The sequence below is a fragment of the Pristiophorus japonicus genome, chromosome 16, assembly GCF_044704955.1.
Source record: "Pristiophorus japonicus isolate sPriJap1 chromosome 16, sPriJap1.hap1, whole genome shotgun sequence".
NCBI lineage: Eukaryota > Metazoa > Chordata > Chondrichthyes > Pristiophoridae > Pristiophorus > Pristiophorus japonicus.
In genome coordinates, this window is record NC_091992.1 from 51,766,215 (window position 1) to 51,784,594 (window position 18,380).

General features: G+C 46.4%; 1 protein-coding gene across 14 annotated transcripts in view; it reads left to right on the forward strand.

Annotated features, from left to right (window-relative positions):
* gtf2ird1 (GTF2I repeat domain containing 1) overlaps nucleotides 1–18,380 on the forward strand; it is a 278,277-nt gene that overhangs the window by 130,747 nt on the left and 129,150 nt on the right. For 13 of the 14 annotated variants that reach the window (XM_070857306.1, XM_070857298.1, XM_070857301.1 and 10 more), the window contains 5 exons: nucleotides 784–812; nucleotides 5,665–5,745; nucleotides 8,950–9,039; nucleotides 10,938–10,991; nucleotides 17,461–17,526. In XM_070857306.1, coding sequence (XP_070713407.1) covers nucleotides 784–812; nucleotides 5,665–5,745; nucleotides 8,950–9,039; nucleotides 10,938–10,991; nucleotides 17,461–17,526 — 320 coding nt within the window. The remainder of the gene's footprint in view (nucleotides 1–783; nucleotides 813–5,664; nucleotides 5,746–8,949; nucleotides 9,040–10,937; nucleotides 10,992–17,460; nucleotides 17,527–18,380) is intronic. The other variant, XM_070857299.1, reaches the window with a different exon arrangement.

Below are 18,380 nucleotides of genomic sequence, written 5' to 3' on the forward strand. Positions count from 1 at the left end.
AATATGTTTGCACATTAACTGTCAAATATTTCTGCAGCAATAAGATAGTTTGAACTTGCACATACCTGTTATAGGTTCTGGTCTCCATACTACACAAAGGAGATAGAAGCACTGGGGAAAGTGCAAAAAAGATTTACAAGGATGGTACCAGAACGGAGAGATTACAGGTATCCAGAAAGATTGAACAGATTGGGGCTTTGTTCTTTGGAAAAGAGAAGATTTAGAGGAGAACTGATAGAGGTCTTTAAAATGTTGAATGGGTTGGACAGAGTAGATGTGGAGAGAATGTTTCCACTTGTGGGAGAAACCAAAATTAGAGGGCATAAGTACAAGATAGTTACTGATATATCCAATAGGGAGATCAGGAGAAATCAATTTACCCAGAGAGTGGTTCAAATGTGGAACTTGCTCCCACAGGAAGTGGTTGAGGCAAATAGCTTTGATACTCTCAGAAGGAAACTAGATGAGTACATGAGAGAAAAAGGAATAGAAAGATAGGCTGAAAGGCTGAGCTGAGGCAGATGCAGTGGGAGGAGCCTAGTGTGCAATATAAACACCAGCACAGACTAGTTGAGCCGAATGGCCTGTTTCTGTGCTGTATATAATTACCTCATTTTTAGAAATGTAATCCATTTTTCATCCTCCCTGTTCAACTCATTGTGCAGATGCTACCCAACATTAGATGCCATTACAACGTCTCCTGATCGCTTTGTCTCCTGACTCTTTAGCTTCTACCCTGTACAATAAAATGTTGGATTTTGAAAAGTGTTTTTCTCTCATCAGGTCTGTGAAGATGAAAGAAAGTGAATTGGGTGAGTAGCTGTGTGATTTCTGCATTACAGTCGCTTTGAAAATTGCACAGCCTTCCTGTGTGTGTGCGTTTGTTAGTGACGTGCACAGCTTCTCAGCTTCCAGATGTTAGATTCCAGAATGAATCATTCTTACATAAAGGTGTACTGAGAGACTCGAGGTTCGGCAACACGCGGAGGATTGGGGCCTACTTTCTGCAAGCAAACTCCACCCAGTTTCTCTTTCTCCAAGTCCCCTCCTCCACCCCCTCCCCGACACTCACGCACGCACGCGCACACACACACATATACACACAAACATACACAATATGCACACACACACACACACACACACACACATATACACACAAACATACACAATATGCACACACACACACACACACACATATACAATATGCACACACACACATACACAATATGCACACACACACACACACACAAACATACACAATATGCACACACACACACACATAAACAATATGCACACACACACATACACAATATGCACACACACACATACACAATATGCACACACACACTCACACACACAATATGCACACACACACTCTCACACACACACACACACACAATATGCACACACACACACACTCAATATACACACACTCTCACACACACACACACACAATATGCACACACACACATATACAATATGCACACACACACATACACAATATGCACACACACACAATATGCACACACACACTCACACACACACACACACACATACACAATATGCACACACACACTCACACACACAATATGCACACACACACTCTCACACACACACACACAATATGCACACACACACACACTATGCACACACGCACTCAATATGCACATGCACACTCACATGCACACTCACACACACACACACAATATGCACACACACACTCACACGCACATAATATGCACACGCACACACACACACACGCACGCACACACACACAATATGCACACACACTCACATGCACACAATATGCACACATGCACTCACACTCACACACACACTCACATGCAGACAATATGCGCACACACACTCACACACACACACACACACAAACAATATGCACACACACACTCACATGCACACAATATGCACACACGCACTCACACTCACACTATGCACACACACATGACACATTGCCAGGAGAGTTCTTGAGGGCCAGCAGTGGGAGAGGAAGATGGCCCCGCCCCATTGCACGATGCTCATTCTCACTATGCAGGGTCTGCAGCTGAGAACTTGCTGCTTTTCACCCTGTATTATGTATTTTCAAACTGACAAAAATGATTGTGCAATTCCTGTTTCCTCGGTTGTGATTTTGGTTTAAGGCTGTTTCTTAATTATTACTAAAACCTTTAGTGATTTCAGCATAAACGTTACTGCTGGTGATGCTGTCCTGCCAACAGCTAACTCATCTCTCCTCTTTCTGCTACTTTAATGGAGACGTAACCTGTTATTATTTTAAATGCATTAGCCCTTCTGTTAATTGCAGAGAGAGGGATTAAATAGAGGTGTTTGTATAGTAGCATCACTGATAGTAATTTTCATGTCTGCACTGGGAGAAATGGCATTGCACATGTTTCAGGTTATTTGACTTGGGCTGTCAGCACAGAACGAACAGACATCTGTATAAATAAAACAGCCTTAGGATGGGATGGGGGCTGGGGCTTAGAAGAAATTAGTTTTTCCACATGGTAATAGATGTGTGAAACAGGCTGCATGTGGTATCAATTAAACTCTGTAATCTGTTAAAGAGAGGGCTGAAGATTGTAGAGTTAAATGTCGCATAGACAAGAGATCAAATACCACACAGAATATGATGCATCCTGTTGGGTTGGCATCTTACAACATAATTTACACAGGATTACATCGGATATACAGCACAGAAACACAGACCATTTGGCCCAACCAGTCCATGCCTACGTTTATGCTCCACTCGAGCCTCCTCCCATCTTTTCTCATCTAAATCTTTCCGCATAACCCTCTATTCCCTTCTCCCTCATATGCTTGTCTAGCCTCCCCTTAAATGTATCTATACTATTCGCTTCAACCACTCCCTGCAGTAGTGAGTTCCACATTCTTACACTCTCTGGGTAAAGAATTTTCTTCTGAATTCCCTATTGGATTTCCTGGTGATTATCTTATATTGATGGCCCCTAGTTTTGCTCTTCCGCACAAATGGAAACATTCTCTCTGTATCTACTCTGTCAAAATCTTTCATGATTTTAAAGACCTCTATTAGTTCACCCCTCAGCCTTTTCTTTTCAAAAGAAAAGAGACCCAGCCTGTTCACCCTTTCCTGATTATGTATACCCTCGCATTTCTGATATCATCCTTGTAAATCTTATCTGCACCCTCTCTAGTGCCTCTATATCCTTTTTAAAATATGGTGACCAGAATTGTATGCAGTACTCTAAGTGTAGTCTAACCAAGATCGATACAAGTTTAGCATAACATCGCTACTTTTCAATTCTATCCCTCTAGAAATAAACCCAGTGCTTGGTTTGCTTTTTATGGCCTTGTTAACCTGTGTCGCTACTTTCAGTGACTTGTGTATTTGTATCCCAGATCCCTTTTAGATTTACCCCATTTAGATTCTTATTTTCCAAGTAATATGTGACCTCCCTATTTTTCTTACTAAAATGTAATACCTCACATTTATCCATGATGAAGTTCATTTGCCAATTATATGCCCATTCTGCAACTTTATTAATGTCCTCCTGCAAGTTGTTGCAGTCATAGAAACATCGAAAATAGGTGCAGGAGTAGGCCATTCGGTCCTTCTAGCCTGCACCGCCATTCAATGAGTTCATGGCTGAACATTCAACTTCAGTACCCCATTCCTGCTTTCTCGCCATACCCCTTGATCCCCCTAGTAGTAAGGACCTCATCTAACTCCTTTTTGAATATATTTAGTGAATTGGCCTCAACAACTTTCTGTGGTAGAGAATTCCACAGGTTCACCACTCTCTGGGTGAAGAGGTTCCTCCGCATCTCAGTCCTAAATGGCTTACCCCTTATCCTTAGACTGTGACCTCTGGTTCTGGACTTCCCCAACATTGGGAACATTCTTCCTGCATCTAACCTGTCTAACCCCGTCAGAATTTTAAATGTTTCTATGAGGTCCCCTCTCATTCTTCTGAACTCCAGTGAATACAAGCCCAGTTGATCCAGTCTTTCTTGATAGGTCAGTCCCGCCATCCCGGGAATCAGTCTGGTGAACCTTCGCTGCACTCCCTCAATAGCAAGAATGTCCTTCCTCAGGTTAGGAGACCAAAACTGTACACAATACTCCAGGTGTGGCCTCACCAATGCCTTGTACAACTGTAGCAACACCTCCCTGCCCCTGTACTCAAATCCCCTTGCTATGAAGGCCAACATGCCATTTGCTTTCTTAACCGCCTGCTGCATCTGCATGCCAACCTTCAATGACTGATGTACCATGACACCCAGGTCTCTTTGCACCTCCCCTTTTCCTAATCTGTCACCATTCAGATAATAGTCTGTCTCTCTGTCCTCTTCAGTATCGTCCAACCTCCCCCCGCAAATTTAGAAATTGTGTTTTTGATTCCAAAGTCTAAATCATTAATATAAATTGTGAACTGTGGTCCCATCACCACCCACCTTCTGCCACTGTGAATACCCTTTACCCCATCTCTTTGCTTTCTGTCTTGAAGCCAGCTAGCTATCCATTCTGCTACTTGTGCCCTGACTCTCTATTCCCTGATCTTATTCATTGGTCTATTATGGGGTACCTTATCGAAGGCCTTTTGAAACTCTTGATATATTACATCTACAGCATTGCCGTGCTCTACTATCTCTGTTACCTCTTCAAAAAATTCAATCAGGTTGGCCAAGCAAGACTTTCCCTTTTGAAATTCATGCTGACTATTTTTATATTTTGGTTTCTCGGTGCTCTTCCATTTTCTCCTTTAGTAGGGATTCCATTATTTTTCCTACCACCGATGTTAAGCTGATTGGTCTATAGTTCCCTGGACATAAATATAGGTATTACGGTAGCTATCCGCCAGTCCTCTGACTTTTTTCTAACGAATTAATAAATATATGTAGTAATGCCTCTGTTATCTCTTCACTAGATTTTTTTAATATGCGTGGATGTAAAATGTCCGGACCAGGGATTTTATGCTCTTTGAGTTTCATTAATTTATTTAACATAACTCCTTGTTTTATTTTAAATGCAGTTATCTCATTACTAATCTCATCATTTGAGGTCACGCCCACCTGTTCTGTCTCCCTGGTAAATTTGGGGAAAGTAGTCAGTTAATGGGGGTGAGTTTGATAATATATTCTGTAGTCCTGTTGAATCATGTTTGGAATTGAGTAATCTTTTATTAGACGGTTAAATACCATGAGGAGAGTCCATGATGCGAGTTTTGTTGGAAAGGAGCGGGTTAGAGAGCTACTGCTAAAAAGATTTCCCCCATCTTTGTCTTTCCTGAGTCTCCCCATAATTCCCAGTTGCAGAGGGATCCCGGGATCCATGAATCCTCCAGCATGACTGCGGGCTGCTAGGAGATGTGTAAGAGGCAGACTGTCGGACCCTCTGATTCTTCCTTCGCTGTCGGGTCATGTCTGGCTCGGTGCCTCCCCCGAGCATCTGGGATTGGTCACTGAATGGGAACTTGTGACCATGAACACGTAGTCAGACACCCCATGGCAACGCACATCATCCTGTACCACCAGGGGCTTGGCTCTGTAATCTGACTCCCACTCACAGTGTGAGCACTCCCTTGAAGTCCAAGCCACAGTGACCTGGTAGAGTGTGCCGCGAGTTTTCTGACCATCAACTTCCTCTTCTCCCTCCATTCGCAGGTCCCTCCATTGATCTGTCGACATTGAAAAAAGTGAAAACCGAGCCAGAAGATTCAGAAATCATTCAGATTACCGTTCAAGGTAAAAAGTAAATAACTCCGGGCCCGTTGGATGGTAATTGGTGAACAGATTGTGAGTAGTCACATGAATTCCGACTGCAGAGTTTTGATTGCCTTTTGAGTTTGCAGCAAAAATAATTTAGAAATTAGTTTGTAAAATGAAAGAAAAACTTGGATTTATATAGCGCCTTTCACAAGCACCGGACTTCTCAAAGCGCTTTACAGCCAATGAAGTACCTTTGGAGTGTAGTCACTGTTGTAATGTAGGAAACGCAGCAGCCAATTTGCGCACAGCAAGCTCCCACAAACAGCAATGTGATAATGACCAGATAATCTGTTTTTGTTATGTTGATTGAGGGATAAATATTGGCCAGGACACCGGGGATAACTCCCCTGCTCTTCTTCAAACTAGTGCCATGGGATCTTTTATGCCCACCTGAGAGGACAGATGGGGCCTCAGTTTAACGTTTCATCCGAAAGACAGCACCTCCGACAGTGCAGCACTCCCTCAGCACTGCACTGGAGTGTCAACCTTGATTATTTTTGTGCTCAAGTCCCTGGAGTGGGACTTGAACCCACAACCTTCTGACTCAGGCAAGGGTGAGCCACAGCTGGCACTGACACTGAAAGCCAGAAGCTCCGACATTAATGGCGCTGGCGGTAAACCCAGCAGCTTCGGTTCACGGGGTCGTTAAAAATAGTCATCACTGGCTTTCCTGGCCTCGCTTCTTCCCCACCGCTCCACCTCACTCTCTCTCCACCTCACTCCCTCTCCACCTCACTCTCTCTCCACCTCACTCCCTCTCCACCTCACTCCCTCTCCACCTCACTCCCTCTCCACCTCACTCCCTCTCCACCTCACTCCCTCTCCACCTTTCAAAGCTATTGACTCCTGGAAGAGGTATGATTCACGTGTGGGAAATCGTGGACAAATTTAAACATTGACGAGCGAGACACCTCAAACATGCAGCCACTGGACATAAAGATGCTGCAAGGTCAGAGATTACGTTTTAAAGCCTGTTGATTTAAGGCCGCAGTTAGAATATTGTATCCAGATTTTGACCACCCTATTTAATGAAGGATGTCAAGGCGGTGGAGAGGGTGCAGAATACATTTACTACCCTGTTAGCAGGAATGAGGGGCTTAAATATAAAGAGAGGTCCAGGACACTATTGATTAGAACAAAGTTGGTTCTAATCGAAGTGATTAACATTATGAAGGGTTTTGATGAGGTAAATCGGCAACGATTATTTCCACTGATCGACAAGTCAGTAACTAGAGGACACCAAGTTAGGAGGAGATTTACCTTTGGTGCAGAAGGTTTTTTATGACATGGAAAGGCCGACTAGAGACAGTGATGGAAACAGGATCTAGAATTGACGTTAAGAGGAAAGTATATAAATATTTTAAAAAGAAAACATTGATCATGGTTTGGGGAAAGGGCAGGGGAATGGTACTAAGAGGAGAGATCTGTCAGAGATTTGGCACTGGGCTGAATGGCCTCCTACTGTGCAGTAAGATTTTATAAATACTTTATAAAATGCAGACTTCCATCTCTTCTCTGCCAGAGACCTGAGACAGGCTGCCTTCTCTCTGCAAGATCGTCACTGAGCAGCAACACTGGCACTAAAGAGTTACATCCTGGTTCTCGGACCAGGATGGTGGTGCTCTCTCTCGCCTGTCCTTTGTGCAAGTCTTAAAAAGCAGAGTGAGCCCCGGTGCTTGCTGGACCAGGGCTGGTGGAGCATGTACTGGGCCAATGGCAAGCCATAGGGCTGGATTTTCGGTTGTCGAACGCCTCGGTTAGCGGGCAGACGGGGCGTTAATGGGAGCGTAAGAGGTCACCGACCAGGAGCACAGCGTTTAGCGCCCTGACCGAAAATTCATTAGAGGCTCACGGGGGGTGCAAACCTATAGCACCTGGCTGCTGACGATCGCTTCGATCCTGATGTCAGTCCTGGTGCAACGCCCACACTTGCGCCTTGGTCGTTAATTAGGTGCAGCCGCTTCATTGAGCGGCCTCCAAGAACAACGTCTGGAAATACAGTGGGTCCAGGCTTGCAGAGTCATCAACCAGTAGCTACTTAAAGGGATGAGGAAGCGCTTCCCTGGGAGGTCACAGTCAGTGCAAAGTTTACACACAGCATGATGCGTGAGCCTCCCAGTTTGCAGCGGCAGACAGACATAACAGTGCAGCTTGAAAACAAGTGATTTTGAAAACTTTAATGGGTGCATTACTATGCCGTGCCTTTAAGACTCGGCTGTTGCCGGAGTCTGACTCGGAGTTCCGTGCATGTGCCTTGGGTCCGCCAAATTTACCGACCAAACTTTCGTTATCCCCACCCCCCCCCCTCCCCCCCCTCAGCTCTGGTGTGCAACGGCTGATTTATCGCCGCTGTCAGCTCCTCGCCCGATTCTGACGAATTTCTGGACAGAGGGCGCAAACTTTTTCAGGACGCTAAAAGTACCGCTCCGCCTGGGTTACCGCCCCAAAAGAGGCACGGCCGAATTTCTCTCCCTTAGTTTGTGCTGTGGCCCATCCTATCCCTGAACTCGAGCAAGCAGGAGAGGTGGGATAGCCAGATTTCTGTCCTTGTTCCAGTTGCATTCTGTAGCCTTGTCACTTAAAATATATATCTCGAGCCACAGCTGCTGAACATTTTCAGCATCATTGTCCTATTTTCAAGCCATTTGCATTGTTTGATTGGACACAGAAGGTCCTCCTTGGAGGGATCACATGGCTGAAGAAATGTTTTTCACAAGGTTACAATTGCGACTGATCGATGCTATGCATTTTGAGAGGCCTATCCTACGTCACCAATGTAATATTCTTACGACATCATTAACACAGCACACAACACAAGATGGCTCTTTAGTCACATGATCCTTTATTATTTGCATCAGTGGTTGCAGTACTTCGGTAGACCACTAGGTGGAGCTCTCTATTACAGCAGTGTATTGACAGCGAGGGGCAGGGAAGTCAAGTGATTCCTGCAGCCGGAGCTAGATATCTACAGTGACGACAGGGAGCAGTATGTGCAGCATCTGTGCCCGCGACTCTATAATTACTGGTACTGTGTTATTAAAGTGACCGCATTGAATGAAGTACCACGAGTGGACATTACCAGGGCCAAGTGATCAGGGTTATACAAAGCCTTGGATCACCGACTCAGGGACGATTCTCTCACTCCCGCTCGGCAACCTGACTTTCTGCTTCTACTGACAGATCCAAATGCTGCCTCGGAAGATCTCAGTGAAAACCCAACCAATAAAGCAACCTCCAAGGAGCCCAAGGTGTTGGCTGAATCTCCCTCAGGTACCTGATCTCTCTTTGTAACTCAGTAACTCAGCAGAATTTGCTGTAAATTCAAACACGTCTCCCCAACCTACCTCCACTCCCTCCCAACGTTGGGACGTCCCAACATCTGGTTGCTCCATTGGTGGACACATCTGGCAGATGTGCCTTCTCGGAGCAGTGTGTGGTCAGCAGAGGGAGCCCATGTGAGCAGAGATCGTCTCCTTGCCGATGTCGAGCAAACACAGCACCCACGCACACTGTGGCTGTAAGCCCTGTGCCCTTGTATTTCATATGGCATTTGTCAAGGCCTGAAGGTGAACACGGCCATTAGAGACCCTGCTCCAACGGAACTGGTCACGGTGAATGGTTATAGAGCATGTGGCATGTGGAAACTACGCGACATCATACTCAACAAGTGCTTTAGTTGTGGATTGAATCCACCTTGCTGCGATTATATAGGGCCCTGGTGAAAGCACACCTGGAGTATTGTGCACTTGCCATAGAGGAAAAGAAAGAAAGACTTGCATTTATGTAGCGCCTTTCACAACCACTGGACGTTTCAAAGCGCTTTGCAGCCAATGAAGTACTTTTGGAGTGTAGTCACTGTGGGAATGTGACAGCCAATTTGCACACAGCAAGTTCCCACAAATAGCAATGTGATAATGACCAGATAATCTGTTTCAGTGATGTTGATTGAGGGATAATTATTGGCCAGCATAACTCCCCTGCTCTTCCTCAAAATAGTGCCATGGGATCTTTTATGTCCACTTGAGAGAGCAGACGGGGCCTCAGTTTAACGTCCCATCCAAAAGACAGCACCTCCGACAGCGCAGCACTCCCTCAGCACTGCACTGGAGTGCCAGCCTAGGTTTTTGTGCTCATGTCCCTGGAGCGGGACTTGAACCCACAACCTTCTGACCCCGAGGCAAGTGTGCTACCTACTGAGCCACAGCTGATACTGGGAGTGTAACGAACGTTCACCAGACTGATTCCTGGGATGGGGGGGGGATTGTCCTATGAGGAGAGATTGAGTAGAGTAGGCCTATATTCTTTAGAGTTTAGAAGAATGAGAGGTGATCTCATTGAAAATTACAAAATTTTTACAGAGCTTGACAGGGAAGATGCAGGGAGGATGTTTCCTCTGGCAGGGGAGTCTAGAACCAGGGGTCACAGTCTCAGAATAAGGGGTCGGCCATTTGGGACTGAGATGAGGAGATACGTCTTCACTCAGAGGGTGGTGAATTTTTGGAATTCTCTACCCTAGCAGGCTGTGGAGGCTCAGTCGTTGAGAGTATATTCAAGACACAGATCGATAGATTTTTGGATATTTAGGGAATCAAGGGATATGGAGACAGTGCAGGAAGGTGGAGTTGAGGTCAAAGATCAGCCATGATCTCATTGAATGGCGGAGAAGGCTCGAGGGGCTGAATGGCCTACTCCTGCTCCTAATTCTTATGTTCTTATATCTCCTCTCCATCAATCCCCCCCCCTCTCCTCCATTCCCCAATTCCCCCATCCACATCCATCCTTCAACTGGGAGTTGTCGCTGAGAAGGTAGAGTTTATAGACAGTATATCCATGGCCAATGATACTCCATGATGGACCAGGAGGAGGCACTGTGAGACCCGAGCTCAGCACTGAGAGGGAGCCTCTCTGCTCTGCGGCTTAGCTCAGTTACTACAGCTGAATCTGGTCCCTGCAGGCTTGTCCGTCCTCTTTATTCAAGTCACTTTTTAACTAATAACCTTCTGGAAGCAGTGCGGGCAAGTAATAATTGGCTAGATGAAAAGGCCAAATACACTTTAAATTGTTATTCCATCAGAGACAGTTTTTGAAACAAACCCACTGAGACCGCCCTGCCGAATATTGCTGGTGGCCTGTAACTAACCTGGTGTGTTCCCCTGCCCTCGTCTTAGATGCTGAACCAGACAAAGTCGCTAACCAGGAGGAGCAGCACACCGTGATGGAAGGTCAGTAGTTTGTGACTGTTACTGTCACTGAGGCAGAAAACATGCAGCTAGTCGAAAGCACTCTAAAAACGGTCTTGTGATTATGATATAGAAGGGTTAGTGCAGAGAGCACAACAAAAATATTGGGAGAAGAATTGAGAGAACTGCCCAGATAATGAAGAAGTCTATGCCCGCATGCAGCAAGACCTGTACAACATTCAGGCTTCGGCTGATAAGTGGCAATAACATTCATGCCACACAAGTGCCAGGCAATGACTATCTCCAACAAATGAGAGTCTAACCACTGCCCCTTGACATTCAACAGCATTACCATCACCGCATCTCTCATCATCAACATTCTGGGGGTCACCATTGACCAGAAACTTAACTGGACCAGCCACATAAATACTGTGGCTACAAGAGCGGGTCAGAGGCTGGGTATTGGGTATCAAATTCCTGGGACACTGGAACCGGTTCTGGGGGAGGTGGGACCAGTACAAACTGGACGGTCTGCAGCAGGACCTGGGCAGGACCGGAACCAATGTCCTTGGGGGAGTATTTGTTAGTGCTGCTGGGGAGGGGTTAAACTAATATGGCAGGGGGATGGGAACCTACGCAGGGATACAGAGGGAAATAAAATGGGGGCAGAAGTAAAAGATAGATAGAAAGAAAAGTAAAAGTGAAGGGCAGAGAAACCCAAGGCAAAAATCAAAAAGGGCCACATTACAGCAAAAGTCTAAAGGGACAAAAGCGTGTTAAAAAGACAAGCCTGAAGGCTCTGTGCCTCAATGCGAGGAGTATTCATAATAACGTGGACGAATTAACTGCGCAGGCAGCTATTAACGAATGTGATATAATTGGGATTATGGAGACATGGCTCCAGGGTGACCAAGGCTGGGAACTCAACATACAGGGGTATTCAACATTCAGGAAGGATAGACAGAAAGGAAAAGGAGGTTGGGTAGCGTTGCTGGTTAAAGAGAAAATTAACCCAATAGTAAGGAAGGACATTAGCTTGGATGATGTGGAATCTGTATGGGTAGAGCTGCGGAATACCAAAGGGCAGAAAACACTAGTGGGAGTTGTGTACAGACCACCAAACAGTAGTAGTGAGGTTGGGTACAGCATCAACCAAGAAATTAGGGATGCGTGCAATAATATCATGGGTGACTTTAATCTACATATAGATTGGGCTAACCAAACTGGTAGCAGTACGATGGAGGAGGATTTCCTGGAGTGTATTATGGATGGTTTCCTAGACCAATATGTCGAGGAACCAACTAGAGGGCTGGCCATCCTAGACTGGGTGATGTGTAACGAGAAAGGACTAATTAGCGTCTTGTTGTGCGAGGCCCCTTGGGGAAGAGTTACCATAATATGGTAGAATTCTTTATTAAAATGGAGAGTGACACAGTTAATTCAGAGACTGGTGTCCTGAACTTAAGGAAAGTTAACTTCGAGGGTATGAGACGTGAATTGGCTAGAATAGACTGGCGAATGATACTTACGGTGGATAGGCAATGGCAAACATTTAAAGATCGCATGGATGAACTTCAACAATTGTACATCCCTGTCTGGAATAAAAATAAAACGGGGAAGGTGGCTCAACCGTGGCTAACAAGGGAAATAAAGGATAGTGTTAAATCCAAGGAAGAGCCATATAAATTGGCCAGAAAAAGCAGCAAACCTGAGGACTGGGAGAAACTTAGAATTCAGCAGAGGAGGACAAAGAGTTTAATTAAGAGGGGGAAAATAGATTATGAGAAAGATTGCTGGGAACATAAAAACTGACTACAAAAGCTTCTATAGATATGTGAAGAGAACAAGATTAGTGAAGACAAATGTAGGTCCCTTGCTGTCGGAATCAGGTGAATTTATAATGGGGAACAAAGAAATGGCAGACCAATTGAACAAATACTTTGGTTCGGAAGACACAAATAATGTTTAGGAAATACAAGGGGACCGAGGGTCTAGTGAGAAGGAGGAACTGAAGGAAATCCTTATTAGTCAGGAAATTGTGTTAGGGAAATTGATGGGATTGAAGGCCAATAAATCCCTGGGGCCTGATAGTCTGCATCCCAAAGTACGTAAGGAAGTGACCCTAGAAATAGTGGATGCATTGGTGATCATTTTCCAACAGTCTATCGACTCTGGATCAGTTCCTATGGACTAGAGGGTAGCTAATGTAACACCACTTTTTAAAAAAGGAGGGAGAGAGAAAACGGGGAATTATAGACCGGTTAGCCTGACATCAGTAGTGGGGAAAATGTTGGAATCAATTATTAAGGATGAAATAGCAGCGCATTTGGAAAGCAGTGACAGGATCGGTCCAAGTCGGCATGGACTTATGAAAGGGAAATCATGCTTGACAAATCTCTGGAATTTTTTGAGGATGTAACTAGTAGAGTGGACAAGGGAGAACCAGTGGATTGTATTTAGACTTTCAAAAGGCTTTTGACAAGGTCCCACACAAGAGATCGGTGTGCTAAATTAAAGCACATGGTATTAGGGGTAATGTATTGATGCGGATAGTGAACTGGTTGGCAGACAGGAAGCAGAGAGTCGGGATAAAGGGGTCCTTTTCAGAATGGCAGGCAGTGACTAGTGGGGTGCCACAGGGCTCAGTACTGGGACCCCAGCTATTTACAATATACATCAATGATTTAAGGAATTGAGAGTAATATCTCCAAGTTTGCAGATGATACTAAACTGGGTGGCGGTGTGAGCTGTGAGGAGGACGCTAAGAGGCTGCAGGGTGACTTGGACAGGTTCGGTGAGTGGGCAAATGCATGGCAGATGCAGTATAATATGGATAAATGTGACGTTATCCACTTTGATGGCAAAAACATGAAGGCAGAATAGTATCTGAATGGCGACAGATTAGGAAAAGGGGAGGTGCAACGAGACCTGGGTGTCTTGGTACATCAGTCATTGAAGGTTGGTATGCAGGTACAGCAGGCAGTGAAGAAGGCAAATGGCATGTTGGCCTTCATAGCTAGGGGATTTGAGTATAGGAGCAGGGAGGTCTTGCTGCAGCTGTACAGGGCCTTGGTGAGGCCTCACCTGGAATATTGTGTTCAGTTTTGGTCTCCTAATCTAAGGAAGGACATCCTTGCCAATAAGGAAGTGCAGCGAAGGTTCACCAGACTGATTCCCGGGATGGCAGGACTGACATATGAGGAAAGACTAGATCGACTGGGCCTGTATTCACTGGAGTTTAGAAGAATGAGAGGGGATCTCATAGAAACATATAAAATTCTGACTGGACTGGAGAGGTTAGATGCAGGAAAAATGTTCCCAATGTTGGGGGAATCCAGAACCAGGAGTCTCAGTCTAAGGATAAGGGGTAGGCCATTTTTGACGAAAATGAGGAGAAACTTCTTCACTCAGAGTGTTGTTAACCTGTGGAATTCTCTTCTGCAGAGAGTTGTTGATGCCAGTTCGTTAGATATATTCAAGACGGAGTTAGATATGGCCCTTATGGCTAAAGGGATCAAGGGGTATGGAGAGAAAGCAGGAAAGGGGTACTGAGGTGAATGATCAGCCATGATCTTATTGAATGGTGGTGCAGGCTCGAAGGGCTGAATGGCTTACTCCTGCACCTATTTTCTATGTTTCTATGTTTCTATTCTGTGGTGAGTGTCTCACCTCCTGACTTCCCAAAGCCTTTCCATCATCTACAACTCACGAGTCAGGAGTGTGACAGAATGCTCTCCTGAATAAGTGCAGCTCCAACAACAGTAAGAATCTCGACACCATCCGGGACAAAGCAGTCCGCTTGGTTGGCACCCCATCCACCACCTTCAACATTCACTCCCTCCACCACCCGCGCACCGTGGCTGCAGTGTGTACCATCTATAAGATGCACAGCAGCAACTCGCCAAGGCTTCTTTGGCAGCACCTCCCAAACCCACGATCTCTACCACCTAGAAGGACTAAGACAAGTTACCTCCATTATCACTGGGTCAAAATCCTGCAACTCCCTCCCTAACAGTACTGTTAGGGGGCGGGTAAGCTTTACCACACGGACTGCAACGGTTCAAGAAGACAGCTCACCACCACCTTTGAGGGCAATTAGGGATGGGCAATAAATGCTGGCCTTGCCAGTGCTGCCCACATCCCAGGAACGAATAAAAAAAATTTATTGAAAGGTGTGAGTAGAAGAATATGTTGAAAGGTATTAAGGAAAGAATCTATTGAAAGATATTGGGAGAAGAATGTATTTGAAAGAAACAAAGAAGAACTTGTATTTATATAGCGCCTTTCATGACCTCAAGATGTTCCAAAGCATTTTACAGCCAATGAAGTACTTTTGACGTGTAGTCACGAGGCAACTAATCTACGCATAGCAAGGTATCAAACAGCAATAACCAAGTAATCTGCTTTTAATGATGGTTGAGGGAGAAATATTGGCCAGGGCATTGTGAAGAACTCCCCTTTTCTTCCTCATGTTAGTGCTGTGGGATATTTTATGTCCATCTGTGAGGTGAGATGGGCCTTGGTCTCATCTGTAGAGATGGCACATCCGACAGTGCAGCACTCCCTCAGTACTGCATTCAAGTATCGGCCTCAATCATGTGACCCCGGCTGTGTGAGGTTTGAACCCACAACCTCTGAAAGAGAGATGAGTATTGCTGAAAGTTACTGGGAAAAGTAACATAGCTAGCAGTGACAGGGTAACGGGGCAGGTAGAGAGAGGGTAACGGGGCAGTGACAGGGTAATGGGGCAGGTAGAGAGAGAGTAATGGGGCAGGTAGAGAGAGGGTAACGGGGCAGTGACAGGGTAACGGGACAGTGACAGGGTAACGGGACAGTGACAGGGTAACGGGGCAGTGACAGGGTAACGGGACAGTGACAGGGTAACGGGGCAGTGACAGGGTAACGGGGCAGGTAGAGAGAGGGTAACGGGGCAGTGACAGGGTAATGGGGCAGGTAGAGAGAGGGTAATGGGGCAGGTAGAGAGAGGGTAACGGGGCAGTGACAGGGTAACGGGGCAGTGACAGGGTAACGGGACAGTGACAGGGTAACGGGACAGTGACAGGGTAACGGGGCAGTGACAGGGTAACGGGGCAGGTAGAGAGAGGGTAACGGGGCAGGTAGAGAGAGGGTAACGGGGCAGGTAGAGAGAGTGTAACGGGGCAGTGACAGGGTAACGGGGCAGTGACAGGGTAACGGGGCAGGTAGAGAGAGGGTAACGGGGCAGGTAGAGAGAGGGTAACGGGGCAGGTAGAGAGAGTGTAACGGGGCAGTGACAGGGTAACGGGGCAGGTAGAGAGAGGGTAATGGGGCAGTGACAGGGTAACGGGGCAGGTAGAGAGAGGGTAACGGGGCAGGTAGAGAGAGGGTAACGGGGCAGGTAGAGAGAGGGTAACGGGGCAGTGACAGGGTAACGGGGCAGGTAGAGAGAGGGTAACGGGGCAGGTAGAGAGAGGGTAACGGGGCAGTGACAGGGTAATGGGGCAGGTAGAGAGAGGGTAATGGAGCAGGTAGAGAGAGGGTAATGGGGCAGGTAGAGAGAGGGTAACGGGGCAGGTAGAGAGAGGGTAATGGAGCAGGTAGAGAGAGAGTAATGGGGCAGGTAGAGAGAAGGTAACAGGGCAGTGACAGGGTAATGGGGCAGGTAGAGAGAGGGTAACGGGGCAGGTAGAGAGAGGGTAACAGGGCAGGTAGAGAGAGGGTAATGGGGCAGGTAGGGAGAGGGTAATGGGGCAGTTAGAGAGAGGGTAATGGAGCAGGTAGAGAGAGGGTAATGGAGCAGGTAGAGAGGTAGTAGGGGCACTTAGAGAGAGTGTAACGGGGCAGTTAGAGAGAGGGTAATGGAGCAGGTAGAGAGAGGGTAATGGGGCAGGTAGAGAGAGAGTAACGGGGCAGGTAGAGAGAGGGTAACGGGGCAGGTAGAGAGAGGGTAACAGGGCAGGTAGAGAGAGGGTAATGGGGCAGTTAGAGAGAGGGTAATGGGGCAGTTAGAGAGAGGGTAATGGAGCAGGTAGAGAGAGGGTAATGGAGCAGGTAGAGAGATAGTAATGGGGCAGGTAGAGAGAGGGTAACGGGGCAGGTAGAGAGAGGGTAATGGGGCAGGTAGAGAGAGGGTAATGGAGCAGGTAGAGAGAGGGTAATGGGGTAGGTAGAGAGATAGTAATGGGGCACTTAGAGAGAGTGTAACGGGGCAGTTTGAGAGAGGGTAATGGAGCAGGTAGAGAGAGGGTAATGGGGCAGGTAGGGAGAGGGTAATGGGGCAGGTAGAGAGAGGGTAATGGGGCACTTAGAGAGAGTGTAACGGGGCAGTTTGAGAGAGGGTAATGGAGCAGGTAGAGAGAGGGTAATGGAGCAGTTAGAGAGAGGGTAACGGGGCAGTTAGAGAGGGGGTAACGGGGCAGCTACAGAGAGGGTAATGAAAAACTAACAGGGCAGACTGGGATCTTTCAATGTTGTTTGGTGATAGTTACCAGCCATTATATGGCTCCATTTCTGATACTCTTCTTTCCTCTAGAAGAGTGGAATGAAAAGATTGGACAACTGAGGAAACAGGTGGAGAACCTTTTCAACAGGAAGTATGGTGAGTTATTGCTAATGGATTTGCAACACTCATCGCATAGAGCTTCATCAGAGGCATGAGACCCTCATTATCAGACAGAGCATGGGAGCAGCTACACTGCAGGAGCCGCTTTCTCTCCCCAATATAACACATTGACTTTCTGCTCCCCTGACATCAGAAGTGAGGATGGCGCTCAGAGCTAATGTATGATGTCACTGGAATGGAACATTATGATGTCACTGGAATGGAACATTATAATTGGGTTAATTCTGGGCACCCCGAGCCTGTATATTTAAAGCAGTAATTCCAGTAAGAAGATGTGGCTGAGAAAAGGTGATGACTGTACATTATACCATTTTGGATTATGCGACGATTCACCAGAATTAATTTTTCCTTTTAAGAAAGATGAAATGGTGGGAAGTAATGATTAAACCCCCTATCTTTCTTATCACTGACTGCTGTGTGTGATAAAGTCTTTAGTACCAGCGCCAGAAAGATGTGGATGAGAGCACTTTTTGTGTTTTTGGCCTGAAATGCCATAACATTGGCTAAACTTTTGTCACATGTGAAGAAATGGTCATCACTGTTGCTCAGTAATTGATGTCAGCGGGAGTATCAGCGAGTGATGTCAGCGGGCGGGAGTTATCAGCGAGTGATGTCAGCGGGCGGGAGTTATCAGCGAGTGATGTCAGCCGGCGGGAGTTATCAGCGAGTGATGTCAGCTGGAGTTATCAGCGAGTGATGTCAGCGGGCGGGAGTTATCAGCGAGTGATGTCAGCAGGCGGGAGTTATCAGCGAGTGCTGTCAGCGGGAGTTATCAGCGAGTGATGTCAGCGGGAGTTATCAGCGAGTGATGTCAGCGGGTGGGAATTATC